This window comes from Chinchilla lanigera, unplaced genomic scaffold, assembly GCF_000276665.1.
Source record: "Chinchilla lanigera isolate Chin_1 unplaced genomic scaffold, ChiLan1.0 scaffold00038, whole genome shotgun sequence".
In the NCBI taxonomy this organism is placed as follows: Eukaryota; Metazoa; Chordata; class Mammalia; order Rodentia; family Chinchillidae; genus Chinchilla; species Chinchilla lanigera.
This window is the reverse complement of record NW_004955439.1, coordinates 5,405,864-5,429,378: the sequence shown is the minus strand read 5'-3', so window position 1 is coordinate 5,429,378 and position 23,515 is coordinate 5,405,864. Positions and strand designations below refer to the sequence as shown.

At 36.6% G+C, this 23,515-nt stretch overlaps 1 protein-coding gene across 1 annotated transcript in view; it reads left to right on the top strand.

Annotated features, from left to right (window-relative positions):
• Window positions 1-23,515, top strand: part of Arid1b (AT rich interactive domain 1B (SWI1-like)) — a gene marked incomplete at its 5' end in the record, with an annotated part of 413,582 nt that overhangs the window by 25,314 nt on the left and 364,753 nt on the right. Inside the window, 1 exon segment of the mRNA XM_013517332.1 lies at window positions 16,638-16,832. Within this exon segment, the coding sequence (XP_013372786.1) occupies window positions 16,647-16,832 (186 nt within the window).

Here is a 23,515-nt window from a genome sequence, read left to right as displayed (position 1 = left end):
GATAGAATATGATAATCCTGATTGTACGTTTCCAACTGCTTTTTCATGATGGCCTTCTTGCCTGTTTGTGCAGCACTCATTTTCTTATTCTTTATTTTATAAAGTTTTTATTAGTACATGTTTGCAGTACGTAATGATTACTTTCATTGTGGGAACTTGGTACATAAATATAATACATTTAATTTTTTTTTTTACTTTCCTCCTCCCTCCATCTCTTAGTATCCAATTTTACCTTTTGGAATTACTGCTCTCACTGATTTTTTGGACATATTGTAGCTTTTTGTGCTTGATATGTGTTTGACATTCTAAACCTGTTCTTAGCACTGTGTGTGGCTCTGTAAGGCATTCTTGGTACCTCTCTCAGATAATTCAAAGCCCTTTGTAAACTTTACCTTATCAATTCCTTAGGGCATCCCTGTGAACCAAGTAAATACTGGCAACTACTAGTTTCTCAGGAGGGTGACAAGCAGTAGAGAGCTTGAGGAGGGCCTGTCCTTGAGCCCAAACACAAGGGTGTGCATGCTGGTCAGCCTGTGCCTAAATGTTCCCTAACAGTGGGGGTTGCCTTGTTTGCCAGTGGTGCAGGGGTAGTAGTGTGGTGGTGAAGTGGAATGGATGTGTCATTTAATTCTGTTTTCCAAGCCAGCAAATAAAATACCTTTGGTTACAAGATAATAGAGTGAATTTGCAAGGTGATATCCCCCCTTTTAAAGGATGTGAATGTACAGAGGAGTCAAAATTCAGGTGCTGAAAGGAAAATAAAATACATCTGGGCTCCAGAGGAGGCCTCTTTTCAATTCAAAGTGACCCATTTAAAAGAGGCCCTATTTGGAATTGGGTCCAGTGGGGATTGTTTTAAATCAGTCCCCTCTCTCTACTCTTGAAGTTATTTTGTGCCTTTGAAATAAATCAACTTATGGTCAGCCCTGCTTTTTGTGGAATGCTGAGGATATGGAGTGTAGCTCTGAGCTTCAGGGGCAAGCTGGGGAGTCCCTGATGTTTACGGACTTCTGAAGAATTGGGTATTCTTTCTGAGGAGGGAAATTAATGGAAAAGAAAAGTAGAGTCATTGGCAAGTTTTCAGCTTCCCTTGGTATATTTGAAATATAATTACTATATTACCTATATGGTAATATAGTCTCATTTTTGGGAGTATCATAAATAATCATTAACTTTTTTTTTCCAGTACCGGGAATCAAACTCACGACCTTGCGCTTGCCAGGCAGGTGCTGTGCCACTGAGCTAAATCCCCAGCCCCCTGATTAACTTTTAAAAAAATCCCCTTTTATCCTTTGTTCTATAGTACTATTATCACTATTTTACATGAAATCTTTTATATCCTGACAGGTTTTTAAGGCCAAGACTCATTAATTATCAATATAATATTACATAGTAAGCAAAAAATTAAATCTGTATATATCTAACAATAATAGATTTTAAAATATTTTTGAAAGGTAAATGCACACTTCATATGTTTTATGTATGCTTAAAATGTATATATTTTGGTATTTTGGTCATAAATTCATAAATTTTCTGGTCCTTTGTTTTTACTGGAAAGTATAAGAAAGGAAGAGTGTGGGAAATGGAAATGGTGGGTAGTAAACAAGTGGTCTGCCGATCTGAGACAGTGCTTTATCTTGATATGGCTGGAGCAAGATGTATATTCTGTAACATAGATGAAAGTTTAACTGTACTGGTAAATCTGTGCTTTTACATCTAGGTATTATTTTGAGACAGTAAAAATCCTGATTCCCTGAACTCTGACTTCATATTAATTTTGGTCAGGAGGATGTTGATCACGTAGAATTTTGGGGCTGAGGAGTGTAATATGACTTCTTTGGTTTTTCTCCTTTATCCCTTTCTCCCCTCACCCATTTTTAAAATAGCAATGCTTTTCATACTGTCAAAATTTCATGTTGTGACACCCTACTCAGAAGTTATGACAGTAGGGTAATGACAGCAACTGCCTCCCGAGAATCAATCAGGCAATTAATTTTGTAAATGAAATGCTGATTATACAAAGCTTCACATGAGAGGCCCAGTGATTAAAATCAATTTAACAAATTGTTTCAGGTGGGACTTGATTAATAATTTGCCATAAATGCTAAGGATATATGACCAGCATACCTTGGTGTGGTTAGTATTCCAGATATATATAAAATTTGAGGGCAAACTGTATGTTCTTAGCTACACAGAAGAGGTAGGGCTTCATAATCTTTATACTTTGTCCAGACCTAGCCAACAATGAGATGGAATGTATCATTCTATTTTTATATCATCCTAGGTCACATTTGCATGTGTTCTACTTAAAAAATAGTTAACCAGGCAAGACTGAATTTTACTAAGTTAAACAGGTCTTTTTTCTATACAAACTGTTTTAGACTTTTCTTGTGGTAATTATGTTATAAATCTTAGAGAGGAGCAGCATGTGCTTTTTAGACATTTTTTCCATTCTTAATTATGGTAACACCAGTCAACATAGCTTGGGGAATGTTTTAAGAATACTAGAAAGAGTGACATTGTGGCATGGAAATAAAAATATCTCTGTTTGGAGCATTATAATTTGAATCCAGGAGAAGTCACATTTAGGGTAGGAGACACAGCTGGATGTCTTTCTAGTATTCATCCACTAAACATTTATTAACTGCCTGTCACAAGTCACATTCCATATCAGGTTTCATAATTGTTATTATTTATGATTGACACCTCAAAGAAAGTGGTGCAATATTACTTAAAAGAAGATGGCATGGAGAAAGTAAGGGTTTAGGCACACTTGGTTTCTTCTTTTTTAATTTTTTAAAAGAAATAGTAGCAATACTACTGTGTTAGAAGTTGAGGCTATGAGGAGAATTAGGATGGAAAACAAATACTGCTGGCCTGAAGAAGCTAATTGATGAGAGAGACAGAAAAACCTGGAATTGCAATTGGGTTTAATAAATATTTAATATTTATTAAATAAGAGTTGTGGCAAATGGTGGGAATCCTGAGAAGGTAGAATGTTTTATATAGCATACTTTATAGGATTTGGAAGAGCTTTGGGGCTTTACAGAGTAGCCAGAAGTATGCTGGGTATGGGGATGGTATTCTAATCTTAAGCTGGAGTTGTGTCTTTGGGCACGGGCATGGAAGTGTGCAAAAGGGTTGCGCTAAGACCACAGAGGTGGCAGATGTGTCACTTTGAGGTGAGCCTGGCTTGAACTTTTACATCTGGGCTTTGACTTCTTCAAGGCAGTTTATCATTTCTAGTTGAAAAATGAGGCAGAAAGGAGAAATATCTTTAATGGTCCACATACTCTCTGATACCATGACATTTGGAAAGTCTGGCAGGGAAGAGGGATAATTCTAAAATCACAGAATGTTAGCACTTTAAGGAGATTCTCAGTTTAGTTCATCTCATCTTCCCTGTCCCCTCCTCTGATATCTGAGAAGTCTAGACACTCAGAGGTGAGAAAGGGGACAGGAACACTTCATTGAGCACCTACTCCTTCCAGGCATCGTACTGTTTCCTATCTGCTTTGTACTAAGAACCTCATTAGAAGTAGGCATTATTACGCTAACTTTTCTACCTAGGAAGTTGAAATTAAGAGAAGTTGTGGGATCTACCCCGGATTGCATAAGACATGGCAAACCAGGATGCAGGCCAGAGCCTTGATTAGGCTGGGTTTCCGATGAAATCTACTGTCCCAATTTGGAAATTCCTCTAACTAGATTTGAAGATTTAGGTGTAAGACCTCCTTTTTTTTGGTGGTGCTCAGGATCAAATCCATGGCCTTGTACATGCAAGGTAAGAACTCTACCATTGAGCTACATGCTCAGCCTTAAGGCCTCCTTTTGATTAGCTCAGATTTCCTTCTATCATAGCAAGCACCTAGACTGTTAATTAGCTGACTGCTTCTGAATTAATCTCAGAATCCTCTTATTTCCTCAGACGTTCTGTCAACTATGGCTGTGGGATAAAGTTTGTACTGAATTTTTAAAATACCAGATGTGTTTCTATGTAGCTACATTCTTTCTTTTAAACGGGCCTACCTGCCAGACTGCCCCTTGCCCTAGGAGGTCTGGTCATGTTTCATCCTTTCTGTATAGGAGAGAGGGGTCTAGGCTCACATGGGAAAAGTGCCCATCATAGAAGCATTTCTTGAAACTTAAAAAAAAAAGTAAGAAAGTTCTGGGCTAAGCAAGGGCATATTTCATACCTCTAAGTGCTAATTTGAGATCTTAAAAATAAAAGTATAGTATAATACTATAAACCTAAAGATTATATGTTGACTATAATAACCTGGAAAGGTGATTTATGAGAAAGTATATCCTTGGGTTCTTCTTAACTCCCAAATCATTTTTAAATACTTCAAAAATATATTTGAAAAAAATTTTTTGAAACTATGTATTTAATACACATTTTTATCAATTTCAGTACTTTTAGGGAAAGGACCCATAAACTTTATAACACACATTTCTTTTTTCCTGATTATTCTCTTCTGTAGATTTTGGCACTATTACTTCTTTGTATTTCTTTCACCCTTGATTTTCCCCCTCCTTTTAGCCCCCTGAGGTTTGAATCTGCTAGAGCCCCCGGGACTGCTCAGTGTAGCGCTCTGTTCTGAGGACCTGGGAGACCCCCTGGTTTAAGTGAAGTGTAGTAGTACTTATTTTGATGGTCAGTTATCCTTTGTCTCATTTTGCCTGTTTTCTTACTAGTTTTTATTTTTGAATTAATTTTAAATTTATACGAAAGTTGCAAGAATAGTAATCACTACCTTTTATTCTGATAAAATTTTAATGTTTTGCCACTTTTACTTTATTATTCTGTCTGTACATCATTCTGTTCACCCATAGTATATTTTCTCAAAATCTTTGAGGGTAAGTTGCATATGCATTGTCTCTTTATTCCTTCTTCAGAGCGTGATTCCTCAGAGTAAGTGTGTACTCACATAACTCAGGGCAGTTATCACTGTCAGGAAATTTAACTTGGATAGAATACTTGAACTTACACTGTGTGTTCTATTTTGCCCATTGTTCTAATAAGTGTCTATGTAGTAATATTCTTTCCTTTTATTACAGGATCTTGTCTAGACTTACATTTTGCAATTAGCTGCCCATTTTTAGAATATAATAGTCAACTATGTCATGTTATTTATTTTTTTTTTTTGAACATCCACATAAAATGAGACTCAACATCCAGGCTGTGATTAACATATACAGTGAATGTTTAAATGTATTTATTGCAGTAAAAGATACATTAATATTCCCTTCTATTCCATCATTCTTGCCACTTTCTAAAACACTTCTGAATGTTCTTTTTTCTGAGTGTCTTTAAGAATTGTAGTCACATGTATGGTGAGTGCTGCTGCTGAGTATATCCAATGAAAATGTAAGCTTGTAAAAACATTACAGTGTGTCCTCGTCCACTTTATTCAGTGGACCTAGTAATGTGCAACTTCTGGCTGTTCCCCAAAGTTAAGCTGACTATGAAAGGTAAACATTTTGAATCAGTTCAGGACATCAAGGCAAATAAAGACACTTAATGAAAGTGGACTTCCAGAACTGCTTTAGAAAGTGATGAGAATGATGGGATAAATATGTTCAAAGTGAGGGGTGGGAAGTATTTTGAGTAGGATTAATGGCAATCTATCTTTCATCATGTTTTTTTAAAAAGATGTAAACATTCACCAAATTTTCTGATCATACTGCATATCCTTAATTATGGGGTTGATAAAGTAGATCCCTAATAAAGGCATATTTCTGAAAAGCACTTTAAATAGCTTATGTGTCAGAATGGCATATACTTTTTTTCCAGAAATGGGCAAGTCATTTGGCAGTTTTTATGATATTTTTATTAGTATTTTAAATTGTTAATTTTAAAACTTAGTAAACTAGGGATGGTGCTGTAGCTCAGTGATCGAACACTTGCATAGCATGTGCAAGACCATCAGTTTGATGATACGTTTGCAAGAGATGTTATGGCAGTCTCCTGCAATAGTGGGGATTGCAGGAGAAATCAGTAACTTTTCTGGTTTCAGGTACAACTCTGATGCTTCTTTTGGAATTATTTTTCCTTGCAAACCACACTAAAAGTTTTTCCAGTGGTTGTCTCTAGTGGATATTTCCTCTTAAAAGATGGGAAAATTGAGAGCTCATGAATAACTTGCATAGTGTTAAATAGCTACTTAGGAGCAGCAGAAAGAGATGAACCCAGGCCTGTCTGATGAGAAACTTGGTGCTCTTTCCATTGTGCTAGATGTGGCAAGTTGTTTTCTGCTTGTTTGCAAAATGTGATAATTGATAATGGCTGCCTACAGCTCCACTGAGCACTTGGGGAACTGCTGCTGGAATTGATTAGCAATGTCTTGTCTTCCGCACAGTGTTGGAGGAGTGGAGGGTTCCCATGCCTCATAGTGATTATTCTGGATTTATACTTCCCTCTAATGACGTTGGTGCTGAAATCTATCCTCTTCAAAATCCTGTTATGGCTGGGTGCAGTGGTGCATGCCTGTAATGCTAGCACTGTGGTAGACTGAGGCAGCAGAATCACAAATTTAAGCTAATCCTAGGCAACTTAGTGACTTAGCTGGTATGCAGAGAAGCCTGCTAGCTTCCATAGCACCGCACAACTGAAGATAATGGGGCTGAAATTTGGCACATTTGCACAAATCTTCCTTTCTTGATTTAAATCTATGTTTTTAAGGGAACTACACCATGTTATTCCTTTTCCTTAAGTAAGAGCCTGCTAAGAGGTTGTCGCTAGTGACATGGATGTAAACGTTAGAAAATGGCAAAGCCATGATAAAAGCATAACAATTTTGGGGGGATAGCAGGAGAAACAAATTTGGAGGAAAATGGAAATACATTCCATTACTATTTTGATATTCCTTTTAGATCTAATTTACTCTTGAAATAAACAATATATATGCGCTCTCATTTGTTCATAAAGTTACTACATTTTCTAAATTAAGTTTATAAGTAACTTAGTCAAAAAGTAATTTACTCATTGAATTGACTTATAAGCTCTTGAGCTTTGCGGCGGGGGGGGGGGATTATGCTAATAATAGGTTTTTACCAATTTATAAAAATCAGGCAAAAACTAGAAAACCCGAACAGGCTCACTCTCTGGACTTACTCTAAAGCACCTGGATGATAGCTATAAATGAGCTTAGTATTTGTTTTCCCCACTACATCATTTATATTCTTGTGGGTCAGTCTAGGTAGAAAACATGTTTATTGAAACCCATTTATCGAGTAGTTAATACAGATAAATATCATTGCAGACTTTGATTAGTATTCTGAAGGATCAGCACAAGGCTTTTCTGAGAGGATCCTGCCTGAGGCAGGTGTTGAGGGAGTGCTTTTCTTAGGCCATCATGCTGGAGCTGAGTTCTGCAGGAGAGCAGAGTTCAGTGAAGTAGTCACATTTATATTTGAAGGCCCAGTGCTAGGAAAATGTGTGTGTTTTTTCTAGCGCGCCGTGAAAGCCATTATAGATGGACAAATGGGTGTCCAGCTGGCTGACTTGGGGAGGAGTTGGCTGTGATGGAGACGGAGAAGAAGGGTTAAGGTTTGCAAAAGGTGGGGAGTTGAGAGAGGATCCAGGCAGGAATGTTGAATTGCAGCTGGGTGTAGAACTCAGGCTCAGAGAAGCAAGCTGAGGGATACGCAGCTATATAGGGAGATAATGAAGCCATGGTTTGTGTGACCTCGTGGAAAGTAAAGATTTGTCTATAGTAATGCATGATTCCTTGCCTCTTGTACTTGTTGGCCATCACAAAACATATATTCTACATAGAATGCTGTTTTAACTTGCTGCTGTATTGAGGAAGCCATTTCTTTTTCTGTTCAACAAATGTTAATCATGCCAGGCATTGTACTAAGTGCTAGGTATGAAAAGATGATGAATAAGGCAACACTTTCAGAAAATAGATTTAATTACTGAGTGATTTTGCTGACTTCAATTCACTAATTTATTAAGAGAAAAAGAAAAGAGATTTAGGAAGCTCTTGCTATGTGATAAATTCTGTGTCATCTCATTTAATCCCAGCACTCCCAAGATGAGTGTGACTGTGTTTTATTAATGGTGAGTCTAAATTTACATAGCTTAATAAGTTGTATAATTAGGATTCACATCAAGGTTTATCTGACTCTAAACCCTGTGCCTTTTCCCCTATATACTTTTGCCTCAAATTCTGTGTTTCTAATCTTTGGGCTACTTACTTTGTACGTTAGAGAAGATAGAGGAATTTGAAGTTCTTGAAAGATTGTCACCCAAAGGCATGTATGGTGGGTCTTCTGCTTGCACACAAAAGTAGAAAGAGGTGAAGGCGTGGTGGGCCCAGTGGAAAGTCTCCTGATGAAGATCATCTTCCAGATACTGAGGTCTGGAATTATGTAAATCTTTATGAATGTCTTTCCTTATTCGTCCAAGGTTTTGTCTTCTTCTTATACCGCTTCTTTATTTTAATTTGGATGAAGGATTGAATGAAGTGGTATGCTGATCTCATTGATGGTTGCTGGGAAATATAGTTAATATGTTGGATGTCAGAATCAGGACCTGAAAAATTAGTCATCAGAGTATAAATAGGGACCTAAGTAAGCAAACTGGAAAAAAGCAGAGATAGAGACAGACATCAGGCACTAGGGTCACCTGTTTATCTGATGTGAGATAGGGGAAGTGGGGTTTAGTCACAGCCTATGTAGGGGTTAGACTGCCAAGAGAGCATGGAGACCTTATCTAACTCTAACTCTAACCTAACCCTAACCCTAACCTTTACCCTAACCCTAACCCTAACCCTTACCCTAACCCTAACCCTAACCCATTGGTAGTGTTTGTGTTAAGGGGATTAAGAATGGCATATTTAGCTCAGAAAAGGGAAATAGCTGTAGCTGTTTCAAATAATCTGTCAAAGGACCAAAATAAAAACCATGGGAACAAATGACTAAGAAATGACTTTGTAATATAGAAAGAAGAAATCCACAGCATTCATGGTTGTAGACACTTTCAGGAGATTCATACACACATCAGTATGTATCAGTGAGGTTTTTTTCAGTTCTAAGGTTTTGTGTTTCATTGCTGAATCCTTAAAGAGAGTGTTTTAAGAATTGTGCAGGAGTGTACTAAAGCACTTTGGCAATACATGGCATTTGGTTTCATTATTTGATAATGCAAGTCAGGGTCTTTGAATTTCAGTAGGTGGAGTGTTTCATAGATTCCTAACACTGTATGCTAAACTTGGGATGTCTTTAAATCATGTATGCATTTTATTTTAGTGTCCCTAAGAGTTGAGAATCATGGCTGGTAGAATCATAGACTGTTTCTTGCAATTGGTAGTTTATTTTATATGTAAGTTACAATATACTAATATTTTATTGATAATATTAATCTAAAATATGAGACTCTGATGTTGATTTATAGTCATATAAAATAGTATGCCACTTGGGAAAAATGTTGTACTATATATTTCTATTTCTGGCCTGTTTAATAATAATATACACATGAAGAATTAACTGTTTAAGATTATACATCAAAACATGTCTTTCAGATAATAGCAGCACAAGTAGAAATTGCCTATTGTCCCTTTTTTAATATTAACACTAATTTTACACATGACTGCTGCATTGCACGTGCATGCACCGTGCACGCGTGCACACACACACACACACACACACACACACAGAATTGACAAAAGATATTCTCATCTTGTGTCCTTTAAATGTCACTCCCTGGTTCCAAAATACATTTGTTCATAACTCCTTACCTTAAGGAAACCAAAACCAAAACCAAAACCAAAACCAAAACCAAAACCAAGATCAATTAAATTGACAATAGTTATCTTCTGAAATAGTGTGAGTTCTTGCCACCTCTTCCCTGTGTTGAAGCCATCATTGTTAGAGGGCATAGTAAAACATCCTTTCCTCTTTGTCTAATATTTTAGAATTCTTTTTCATCTTTTTCTCTTATTCATTCATTCATTCATTCAGCTATATGGGGGATCAGATCTAGAGGTATTCTATCACTGTGCTGCATTCTTAGCCCTTTTTGTTCTTTTTTTTTTTTTTTTTTTTTCGGTACCGGGGATCGAACTGATGACATTGCGCTTGCCAGGCAGGCGCTTATGCCACTGAGCTATATCCCCAGGACCCCCTTTTTGTTCTTTATTTTCAGGTGGGGTCTGAGTTGACCATGCAGGACTTACCCTTATGGTCCTCTTGTCTCAGCCTTCCTCAGTGCTAGCATTATAGGCCTGTGCTGCTGTACCTAGCTAGAATTCTACTTTTTGATTCTGTGTGTACCATTGCATGATGTGGTAGATAGTCCTGTGCTGACAGAAGGCCTTCTTGCAGTGTGTTGATAACAGATTTGAAATTCTCATGTTTTTTTCCAAGTTTTAAGAAATAACTATTTTGTCATGAGTACAAGTAAAGCAAGTGATTTTAGATGCAGGGCTGCATGTTTTCCTACCCCAGTCTGGTGATCGTGTGTGAACCTGTGATATCCTGCCACTCTTAACACCCCTTGTGTTATCTGGAAGGAGAAAAATCATTTTGGTTACTGGTTCAGAGAATTTTGGAACTTTATGGCTTGAAGAAGGCTAGGGAACTCTTTATGAAATGAGGGAAGAGAATCTTTAGTTCCTCCATCTTACTTTTGATAAACTGGTTTTGTGGCTATTAGGTGTACTACCAACAGCATCAAATATATATATTGTATATATGTATTTGTATATATACATGTATATATATTTATATAATTATATATTTATATATATTTGTATATATAAAATGTATATATGTATATATACATATATTTTTTCACTAATTTTAATGTGTCTGATGCAGTAGACATGTGTAAAATTAGTGATGATATGTAATTGATGCTCTAATTCACAGATGTCTAGTTGATTAGTAAGGTAAAGTTTTTATTTTTGAGAATATTTTCCTTTATGTGATTAGTTAGCATTTCCAAGTAGTTACTGAGTAAATACAACCGTCAGAGTCATTTGTGTGAGATGTAAAAAAAAGTGTAAAGCCGAAGACATGGTCCTATGGGCCCATATGGAAGGTAAGAATACACACGTGAAAAGTGAAAAGTAATACATGAGTGTAATAATACAAGACAACCCAGAAGTCTGTCACATGCCAGCATCTGGGAGATCCCTGACAGGTGCTACCACCACAGGAAATGCTGCTGGGGTGTGACATAGGGGACAGGTGGCTGGGTGAGGCTTGCTGGTGGGAATCAGGATCCTTTGCACCCTGCTGATTTCTGGCCTGAGTGGGTGGGTACTGGACAGACAAATGCTGAACAGCTGATTGTCGTCCCCATTCCCCTTTGTCCCCCAGCCAAAATAGTGTTTGTAGTATGCTTAGGGGAAAACAGGCTTTTTAGAATTGTATTTAGACATCATCTCAGAAAAGCCAACACAGATTGCTTCACAATATGACAACTATTTACAGGTCACTGTGGCTTCCCCTGTTTATTATCAGCATAGTTTTCACATAGCTATACTTTGTATGCATACCAATTTAAAAATTTACCTATTATTTTCTATATACTTATCCTAGTGTCTGGTAGGTTTTTGCTTGGTCACAACTTTTGTAACTATTGAGCAGTTGGGTTATTTTACCTTTTCTTCTTTGAACAATTATAGGTGGATGCAGGATTCCAGGAACTAGGTAGCCCCTTTCAACTCTGAGATCCTGTGTGTTTTTACTAATTTGATGTTCACTGTAATTTTGAAGGGAGGTTATGTTTCTCTCAGTTAGTGGGTGAGGAAACTGACAAGCTACTTAGTCATAGTCGCAGACTGGTGGCAGGTGGTGGTCTATGTGATGATGTGATGAGTCCTGCAGCTGCAGATACCTCTGAAAGAGAAGCTTCTGCCCCACTGAAGCAGGGGTGTCACAGGTGGAACAAGATGTTTCTGCTCTGAACGTGTAGTTATTATCAGATTATTGCCAAAGGATTTTTACATTGTTTTAAATCTGTTGGGTCAAATACTTATTTATTTACATCAGGTTTGAGTAGGTTGGCCCATTTCTTCTTGATAATAGAGTATTAAAAAGTTTTCATTAGTGGCCAATATGAGAACATTTTCCCAGTGATTCAAAAGACTAGCTGTTTTATTCTGTGACTTCTTTACTAATCCAGATATGTAGATATAGTTGCAGATCAAGATGTGATAATTCTCCTTTCTGTGGTTTTTGTGAATCCTCTTTAATTTGTAGTTTAAGGAATTGAGTTGAGAAAAATCATAAGGAAAACTTTAATGAAATTATGTCTTTAATTTGATATTTAGGAACAAATATAATTACATACTTTTGCTGTAAATACATGTATAGGTGTATTCTAAAAGAATGACACTGAAGAAATTTCTTTCTTTTTCTTTTTCTTTTCTTTTTTTTGAGACGAGGTCTTACTCTGTAGTTCAGGCTGGCCTTGAACTCACTTTGTAGCCCAGGCTGGTCTTAACTTGTAGTGATTCTCCTGGCCTCAGCCTCCTGAGTGCTGAGATTCCAGGTGTGTGCCACCACGCCTGGCTTGAAGGAATTTCTAAATATAAAAGTACAAAGCATATCTAGGTGTACAAGAAGTATGTATTAAGTGAGTCATCCTTTAATTTGGTAGTCTTAAAACAGTTTCTGGATTCCTACGTCAGCCTCAGAAAGCCTACTTTCAGCTGATGTGTGCTATACAGTATGCTTAAAATCTGTACACAAATATACATAGTACTCCTGCTTCTTTAGTTAATAATCACAAAGATGGGAAACCTAGGGAACTGGAAAATGGCACTCAGGAGATTCACAAAAGAAAGGGTGTCTTTGTGTGTGGGGAAGGGTGGTTGCATATATTTATAAAAAGTTTATTTGAATATGGAGGACTTACAAGGAAGTCTTTGCTTTAGAAGAAGCTCAGTAACTAAAACCAGATTAGACTAGCTAAGAGCTTTTTATTTTATTTTATTTTATTTATTTTCTCTTTTTTTAGCGCTTTTTGAAAACGGTGGTGTGTTTTGTGGCCTTCAAAGCACTTGTCTTATTTGATGGAATTGAAAAACTGCAGAAGTTGTGGGCTGCTATCTAGAAAAGAAAAAGTTGTTTGGAATAACATACTTAGACAAGTATTTGAAGATCATTCTTAGGTGGTATCCCTGATGCAGCATAAATTTTGTGTGAGAAGTGAAAATGGTTGTATTCTAGAACAACATTATAGACAATAGATGATAAAAAGATATAATTGTTTCAGGTTATGTGAATATGAGAAGACTCTTAAATTAGACTTGGTTTTTGGTTCTTTTAAAGAGCTGGTACTAAAAAGCAGATGTTGAGGTACTATAGTTACGCATATTTAATTTAAAATAGTAAAGAGTACACAGTGGGGTGAATTTGAATTGTGGATAAATACTGATAGACATAAGCAAAGTTAAAATTAAATAATTGTACTGTTTATCTATTTTCATATCTAAAGTCTCATTGATTTGATGCATTTTGAAGGGTTAAATAGTCTTTATTCTGTGCTTTTGGTTTTTGGGAATTTCAGGGTTGAGCTAACATTTTTGACATGAGTGCAGATTAACTAAATTTTAAGCATAACTGTAAAAGTTGGCAGCAAATGAGACAGGTATTACAAAACAGTTTTAGTCACTGATAAGATGAATTTGTTGTACTATAGCATTAAAATATACACTAATCATCTACCCATTTAAAATTTTTGGTTTACTTAAGCCAGTCTTGGTGGGGCATTATTAAAATGAAGTAAGTAGACCTTTTAATGCCTTGGGCTCTCTGTCGAATGTGAAGATAGGGCTGTTGCAGGGCTCCTTGTTGGACACTTAGCTTGAAACGTGATTTATGCAGCCATTCTGTGGGCAACTCATTCCCTTGAGCCCAGCCTTGAATTTTCACACTTCTGTCGAAAGTTTTGTTTTATGTTTTGAAAGAAAATCTGGAACATAATTACATTTTGCCTTTCTCCTGTGTAAACTGTAATGGAAATAATTGTGCAAAACCTTATAGTCATAGATTTTGGTCTTACCATATCTATATCAATGTGTGTTTATGTGCATTTGGTTTTGAGGCCAGCTTTGGTTGTATAATAGCAATGCTTGCATTGTTTTGAATGAAACCATATGTACTCTCATCCACTTTATGTCATTTTAAGTATGAACTTTTTCTTGGCTGATGAAAGTAATAGTTAAATTCTATAAAATTGTGGAGTTTGAGCAGATCTGTTCTCTGTAGGAGGTGTGCCTAGAGCAAAGCGTCTGTTTCCTCTTATGTCCTCCATCTAGTTTGTTCAGGTGGGATTGGTTGCTGACTGGTTCCCTGTGGATCTCTCATTGCTAAGCTCAGGTTCCTTCAGCACAGATAGCTACTTCCTTTTCCAGCCTTCTGTAGTTAACATCTCTGCTGCCCAGAGTTGGGATTCTGATGGTCTCCTTCGGTGAATCTCGAGTGCAGCCACTGCAGCTATGCATTTTCTTGCTTCTAGTGCCTGGCACAGTGTGCATTGTCACTAGTGAAATCATTAAAATCAGTGCATATACTCTAATCAAATTATTAAAATGAATGAACATTAGTTAACAAGATGGAAGAAGGGCAAATGCCCACATACAGTCTTGGAGTGGGAGTGGAAGGAAAGTTCTCCCAGCTTTTTCAGCTTGGGTTTGGGAGCTCATTCCTGGCTTTCCCTTCACCTCTGCTTCATGCTACCATTCCTGGTGTTCTAGTTTCCATCCTCATCTCTTGAGACGAACAGTGTCCTTGTCTGGGTCATTAAGTACTTCCTAGTCAAGTGTAGTAAAAACTTTTAACCTTCACCTTAGTGGACTTTTGGGCTGCATATGACAGGCCTGTTTCATTAGAGCACATGACTCTTCTCCTATGACACTATACCCTTTGGAATCTGGCCACAGTTTCAATAATTCTTTGGGCTTCTCTATAGGCTCATTTTCCTCTCTTTTGCTTAAGTGGTGATGTTCTCTAAGATTTGTTCCACTACCTATGGTTTTCTTTTCATATAATCTTTTAAAATAAAGTTTCTAGTTTTATTTCCTTCTTATTTGGTAATTCATCTAGCATCTATTGAGTATTTATTTTGTGCCAAACACTTGTTTCACTTATACCCTGGAGAGATAATGATGAATAAAACAGAAAATCCCTTGCCGTCTGAGTACATACTTCCTCAACATAGTGAACTCTCTACTCATTTTCTAGATCAGAGGTTATTCCCCCAGTGTAAACTCATGTGTCACTTTCTCCTGGGTATTTTCACCTGGAATTCCCATTGGGACCTCAGTTTTTACCTGCAGAACATGGCAGAGGGTAGCTCCACTCTCTTGCTGTATATGCCATCTGAGTTGTTTTACCATGTGTCTTCTGTCACTTCCCAGTCTTCCAAGTCCTCCTACGTGTGACTGGAATCTGGACTTGCTGCTTCCTTGCATTGCTGCCAGTTCTGGACTGCAGCTGCACCTAACAGTGCAGTAGCCCAACCTGCTTTCAGCCACTTTGTGACAGAGCAGGTTTGCTGAAGGTGACTGAACACCAGCCCTCTCTGTAAAAGCCCTCAGTGGTTCATCCATAAGATGATACCAAGTGGCCTTTATGCATTAGCCCTCTTTCTGTTTTCTGCCTCCTTCAGCTGCTTCTCTGAAGACTCTTGCTTCACTTGATCCAAATTGCTTACATTTCCTCATGTGCAGTTCATCTTTGAGTCCATTTCTTGCTCCATCCTCTCCTCTTTGAACCTGTTATTCCCATTTATCCTGGTAATCCTCAAGCCTACTAGTGAGTCCCTATGTGCCATGTGATGACTGTCTAGTCTGGCATGCAGTAGGGATCATTACCTGGTTTTGAAGGAAGGAAAGATCTGTTGAGTGCATGCTATTGGCCATTATTGCCTTAGATCAGGGCTTGCATTGCTCACTCTGCCTAGGGGTAAGGCCCTGCTGAGGTCCACCTTCTGGTTCTCTCCACGGCTTTGGCCTTGAGGCCTGGGGACTGACTCACTAGACCAAAAATGAAATTCAGGGTATAGTTTTGAACTGATTATGTTTGGTAAGGTGCTTGCTTATGCAGGGAAGATAACTTGTGACTCATAGTCAGGGGCTTATTCCTGCACACTAGTGGTCTTTGAAAATTTTTACCCAAGACATTTGTTATCTAAAATCTGCCCTTTCACTTTTTAATGAGCACTCAGACAGGTAATGCTTGATCAGGACTTGCAGACTTAGGTCTAAAAAGAAATTGTTCTAAGGACACATTGAAATCAGAAAGTACTGCTAATCACCTAGTATCTTTTGCCCTTATTCCTAGTAAGTTTGAAAGAGCAGAGAGATTAATAACTATCATGTTCATTTCTTATATGCATAATAGAATTTTAAGTGTTTAAGATACAAAAATCTTCCTTTTTTTTTGTTTACTCCACATCTCTCTTAATTGTTAAAACCTCCCTAAAAGTTGAACAATAGTCTTTTATCCAGTTAGTTTTTTTCTAATATTCTTTGGGATTTTTGCCAGATCATTCATTGGTTTAATAATTTCAGAGTTAATAGTTGTGTTTTTAATGCATGTATTGACAGAAAAACTTCTGGGTTTGTAATGAATAATACACTGATAAACCTACCTCTTTGTATATTTCTTCACAGGGCAGTCCAATGGACCCAATGGTGATGAAGAGACCTCAGTTGTATGGGATGGGCAGTAACCCCCATTCCCAGCCGCAGCAGAGCAGTCCCTACCCAGGAGGTTCCTATGGCCCCCCAGGTGCACAGCGGTACCCGCTCGGCATACAGGGCCGGGCCCCAGGGACCCTGGGAGGCATGCAGTACCCGCAGCAGCAGGTGGGTGCTAGTTTTTCTGTCCTTCCTTTTTTGCGGATAGCGTTCTCTTTGTCTATTACTGTCTACAAGATTGGTGTTATGAGAATTAGTGTTTACTGCTTTCTGTTAGTGTTCATTATTTCTTTAAATATAGAATGTTGAACTTCTTCAACAAAGTGGACAACATGCCTGTTGGTAGAAAGCCAGTAAGTCCTACCTTTATTTTAAAGATGCACTATGTCAAAATTTTGCAGCCACTTACGTAGATGTAAGCTCTGAAGCGAACTTGGCATGCTCACCTTTCTGAGGTCATTGTCAGATTTTGAGCTGAGAATAGGCTATCTTTAGGTGAATTTTCAAGTCATCCAATAGTCTTCCTGGAAGGTAGCATCAACTTGAAATATTATTTTATTACTTTGCTTTCATTTCTTAGACTTTCTAATATATCTTCTGAAACCGGTTTCTGTATTTTTTATGAGGGTTTGATCTAGGTTTGTGGCCCTAGATTTTGATGAGTTTTGTAGTTTTACTTAAATACAAGATATTTCCTGCTCTTGAAAGGAAGATATGATCTTTTTCTCCTTTTCTTCAGAGTTAAAATGATGAACCACAAATGACCATGTACCTTCTAGCAGTGTAAACCTACAGTCTTTTGGATACTCGAGTGTGTCCTCATTATGTTGCCCCAAGAAAGCATAGAATTTGAAAAAGACTAAATTAGATTCAGACTTGTTAAGGTATTTAGTTACTAGGAATACCAGAAAAGCTTATTTATAAATTGCTATGCTGTGCCTGACAGCCCTAGGGAATACATCAGGCTAGTGCAGTCTGTTTCACTGCCTTCAGACTAGAGCATTTCATAATGCTGCCCAGTAACCCATGCTAGAGGTTAACAATACTTTCCTTAGGAAATTCTCTGTATTTGCCCAAAAATCTTCCGTAGGGTAAAAAAGGTGGACAAAACTTTTATTCTTTCTAAAGTAGATGTAGGAAATGATTTATTATACTTTACATGATACACAGTTGTGTACTAAAATTCATTACTAAGTTGCCCCTGAGCCTTCTCCTTTAAAGTCTATTGTCTTTTCTCTTTAAGGGTATTATGGGGAAAGATACCAATAGCTCAGTATTTGGGTCCTATACTTGTTCATTCCTTAGACAACCTTAACTATTGTCAGGAGGTTTCATTGCATAATAATTAAAAATTAGCTATTGAGAATGCCAGCAGTCACTTACTTAATTGTACTCTTAATTTTTTCCCATAGTACTCCTTTCTTTCAGCAATATTTTGCTTCATAGAGTAAAAGTCTTTAGTTGAGGCTGCTAATCGTGAAGAGATAATTTATAAATGATAAAAATTAAGTGATTTGTGTCTGTTTCTCTATCTACCTCACCCCCAACCCTGCCCCTGCTCCCACTGTCATCAAACCCTTTTTGAGTTTTAGGACTTTTGTCTTTATAGAGGGGAGGAAACCCTGAACAGGTAAAGTCATCCTTGCATTCTATAGTTAATTTGATTTGGAGCTGATAGTTCCTTATGATACTCTGGCCACAGAAAGACAAGAGGCGGAGAAGTAGCGTGCAGTAGCAGGGCTAATGGAAGAAGTATGTGCTTGTTATGCCACCGTGTTTCAGTACCTTCTGGTTTATCATGTCTCCCTGATGTGAGTGAGATTGGAAAGTTTGTTTCAAATAGTACTATTCATGGCAAGAGCTAGATGCTCCTTTATCTCTTTGCTAAATGCGTTAGTCTTTCTAGAAGTTTTAGACACTGGCTTAGTATGCATAACCAAAGTAGCAGTCAAACAAATGGAGAGAGTGTATGAGGAATGATTGTTTTTTTGGGGGGTACCAGGAATTGAACTCAGGACCTTGTGCCCGCCAGGCAGGTGCTGCACTGCTGAGCTATATCCCCAGCCCAAGAATGGTTTTTGAACTTAGGAAATTTTATTATTTTTTCTCCAGATGCATAAGGTTAAAATTAAAGGACATATAAAATATAGTATGTATAGTAACTCATTGTTAATTTGTTTTATTTAATATCTGTGGCTCTTGGAGAATGTAACAACACTAAGTTGAGGGAAGAAAGTGGTGAAGACTGCTTATCAAGTGTCTCAGCAAATTTCTAATTAAGGTTTTAGATTAGGCATTTTATTGTAGCAAAAAAGAATGACTAGCCATTTTATTGCCATCCAGTTTTAAATGCACACATCTTTCTGATAACGTAAGGAAAATATTGTACCTGGTATGAAACTGAATATCCTGGCTGCAGAAATGTCAAGCTTTCACATTGAGTTAATCATAATCAAGGGTCTGAATACTCTACTGCTTTCTCGCCCTTTCTTTTAGTTATAATACAGCTTTCAAATACAGTATCTTGTTTTGAAATTTAAAAAGCTAAAGGTAGCTGTGAATACAGTTTTGAATATGTGTAACATTTTAAAGGAGACATAGAGATTTTATAACATCAGGTCCATGTGAAAAATTCTTAATTGTTTTGAAATGGAAAAGAATTAGTGAAGTATTTGAGTATAAGTTATTAGAGCACATGCATTTATTTTGTTAGCTTTAGTCTGTGTTCTTTGGTGAGGAATTCTCAATGAGTTGCATTGTATACAAGTTTCAGGAATTACAAATGTGTCCCCAAACAAGTTCCTGGCACTGTGATTGGCTGTTAGTCCTATCCATTTCCTTCCAGGATTAATTTAATTGGCTAAGCATTGTTGTAGTTGTGACTGCTAATGTTCTTCAGGGGGAGGGATGAAAGATAATTATGACATTGAGTATTTATTGAGTGGACATCACCACCTAGGCATGACTTTGCTTTGGATACCTTCCAGAGCTTTCTGTGTTTGGTTTGTGAACCTCTAATGAGCTGAATCCAGTTCATTTAATATTGCTCATATATTTCTGCAAAGGATTAAAATGCAGGAATTCAAGTTTGTAAATTGAGTTGCCCACTTACCAGCTGAGTAGTAAGTTGTCTTTGGCTCAGAGGTCACAGTTTGATTCCTGGCTGGCCTTCCACTCCTGTGATAGGAATTTTAAATGAGTATTCTGTTAGAAAGAACTGCAGTGCTTGTATGAAATTTAACATGGATAGTATCTTGCCTTTACAATTTTTTTTGGTCTCCATGAGTCAGGAGGAACTAGCCACTGAGGGTTTGATTTTAGTACAGTATTAAACTGGTGATTCTTGATTTGTGTGATGATAATTTTATTTTTAAAATGTACTCATGACTGGGTCATTGAAGCATGACATGATAATAGTATATCATTTTTGTCTTTATTAACTGGAACTATATTTGTGGTCTTTCACTTGCTGTTTCTCCCATGTCATCAGGCAAATACATGCCTAAAGAGATTAGTTTTGCACGGTTCCCTAAAAACTAGTCCACTTGGGTTTTTATTGAGTTGAGAGGGGAAATGAATTTTCTATGCCTTTATGGAGAATGTTCCGCCTCCAGGCTCCTGGAATTCAAACCTGGGGATGGTTAACAAAAGTACACTGGTTGATTTTATTTAATGCAAAGCTACATAGATATATAATCTGTAAGGTTACTAGAATCTGTGGTTTAGATTTTTTTTTTTTAAGATGCCAAGGTATTTTTTACTGAATCAGGGTTGTGGGTGAGCAGAGGTTTATTTCATTTTCTTTGTCCTCCGTGACACATTTATTTATGCATGGACTTTTTCCAGCTTGCTTTAAAAAAGATTTTTATAGTTGAGTGTGGTGGTGCATACCTGTAATTCTAGCTACTTGGGAGGCTGAGACAGGGGGATTGCAAGTTCAAAGCCTGTCCAGGCAACTTGGTGAAACCTCTTCTGAAAATGAAAAACAAATAAGTAAACAAACAAAGAAATAAACACAAAAATGAGCTGGGGTATATTGTCTTTGATGGTTTGATCAGTCTTGCATTCTTATATCTGGTAATCTGACAACTTTGTTAAAGATAACAATATGTAATATAACAGCCACTGTCAATTCTTACCATTTTGTTCTGACACCCTGTATCATTTGTATTGTTTTTGCTTTGTTTTGTTTTTGTCTGTGTTGTTGGTATTTTGCTGTTGTTCTTTTTTTTACTCTCTTTAAAATAAAAAAAAAAAAAAAGAAAAAAAATGAGCTGGGGTAAAGCTTAGTGTAGAGTGCCCCTGTGTTCAGTCTCTAGTAACTCAAAGCAAAATAAAAACAGACAAAAAAACCCTAAAAACAAACAACACCCAGGAAAAAAAGGTTATAGAAGCTGAGTTTTTTATTTGGGTGAAGCAGATTTCAATTATGCAGTGTGAGATTTTCCCTGAGTTTTGGGGTTAACTACCTTACTTTGTTATAAATATTTGATAGTGTGATGCTGGTTGGAATTATACAGCTGGCGAAGGGAAAGAAAATAAAAGGAGTGATATAATTTCATGAGTGCTTTTATAATGAGAAGACAGGGCTTAGTTTTTTTAAAAAAATCTATATTGTGAAAACCTTTACAAAAAAGTGGAATATGATCATTGCTTGCAAGTGGCAAAATTAAATATCAATAAGTTATTTTTGTTATGGTGATGTATCTGAACTTAGCACTTTAAGTTAAAGTCAAAACTGAATTAGAAACAGCTTCCTTTTTGAAGAGATCTTTCAAAAGCTGTCTGTATTCTAATTTTTGTCTAATTTATCGTCTGTCCTCCCTGGTTATATATATTTTGCTACATATTTTTTGAGTTAAATACTTACTTCAGAACATAAGCGTTTTATTTGGTAGCTTCTTTACAGCCAACACATTTCTTCCAATGCAAATGTTTATTTTGGCAGTGGTTGTTTCTAAAAGGAAGATAAACATTACCATCATCTAGCTAAAATAAATGTTTTCTTTGAGGTTTTTAAGGCTGCTAAGCAATTTCTAGGATTCTCATCTTTGTTACTTTATCTTATTGGTCAATTCTGGGAAATATTTTCATTCTAAGTGTGACTGAAGTCATATTTTGATACAGCACGAATAATACCCTGAAAAGAAAGGATAAGAAGTGAGAGGAGAGCTGCTTAAAGACCTAAAATTTCCAGGTATTTTGACATGAAATGTTTGTTGAACTTGGTATCTGAATCCTAAGTGTGATTTCAGGGGTCAAGGCTTAGTTTTGGTTTTGTCTAAAAAAAACTTAGACCTTATGTTTTTGAGAAATGTGATCGGATGAGCAAGGAAGACTTGACACATGGAGAGGGATGAAGGTCTAGGACCTGTTTCATGTTCAGACTCTTAACTACTGAGTGCTGTCTGTACTTACTCAGAGAAGTTGATCTGTGTTTTTGTGTGCACATGTGCTCACGTGTGTATTAAAATGGAATGTATCATGGCATTCTCATAATGAGGTATATTTATGTTCATATTAAATATTTTTTTGTGTATAGAAATACATACATGTAAACATACAACGAAATAAAATGAGAGTCATTATTTTGGCCATTAAAATAATAGAATGCTGTGGGATTTTATTAGTTATGATATTTGTAACATTTTAAGGCATTCATGTTCTATACTGAGTGACTCAGAGCCAAGCAGTTTTGCTTGTGCACCTGAAATGTTTGGAGCCCTTCTAGCTGATTGCAGGATGGTATAAGTAATAACCTTTGTTGGTCACATTTTGCCTTGATTCTGGCTAGCATTCCATTCCCCAGTCGTTCATCAGCACTGAGCATGAAGGTATTTAAAGTTTACCAACAAAATGCAGTTATACCTTAGATTTCTGCTTCCAAGTAGCTAGCAGATGCTACTAGCTTTGGTGCCAGAGTTCTCTAGAGGTGGAGTTTTGTAACAAGAAAATATTTTTAAAGATCAATAGATACAGTAGTTTTCATTTTCTCCTTTAAGTTCAAATTTCTAGAACAGTTATGGCTTTATTCACTTTTTATATTATAGTTGGAAATACCATATTTGAAACATTCAGTATGATATTGTTGGTAGACTTACATTAGAAGATGCTGTATTTTGAGTTAAATATAGATTTTTAACTCTTTAGCCTTTTTCCTAAAAGGAACACAAGATCAGATGATAGTTGAAAATTTAATGAGAAAATGTGACATGACTTCACTTTTTTTTTTTTGGTACTAGGAATCAAACTCAGGACTTTGCGCTTGCCAGGCAGGTGCTGTACTGGTGAGCTATATCCCTGACCCAATGATTTCACTTTTAGTTTAGGAAGCTACTTTAGTAGGAAGTTTATATTGACACATTTGCTTTTTATTGGAATATTTATATTATTCTAGATACCTTGAAGATTATATGAAATATAGAGTACCATGTCTTTGCTGATAATTTGTAGTATCTTGTCATAAATATGATTTCTGTTATATACATGTAGACTTTGAACTTAAAATTTCTGTTAAGCTTTTCTATTGGAGTTTTATTTTTGAGATAATGAATCTTAATTGTATGCTTCAGGTAGTATTGGAATTATTTGAGTATATTGGAAATAAATTTCACTTACTTGTTTTTACCAAAGAAATATTGAATATGATATTTATAATAATTCAAATAAAGGTAACAATTGACATCTGTAAAAAAAAAAAAAAAAAACCAGCCACATCACTCCACTGTTCTCTGAAAAGCAAATGCCAAACAACAAAAGTTTCACAAAATAAATTGAAAAATAAAGTAATTAAGTGACATATGTTACATGAACATCAAACTTTGCTGAATGTTAGAATATCATAGGCCACT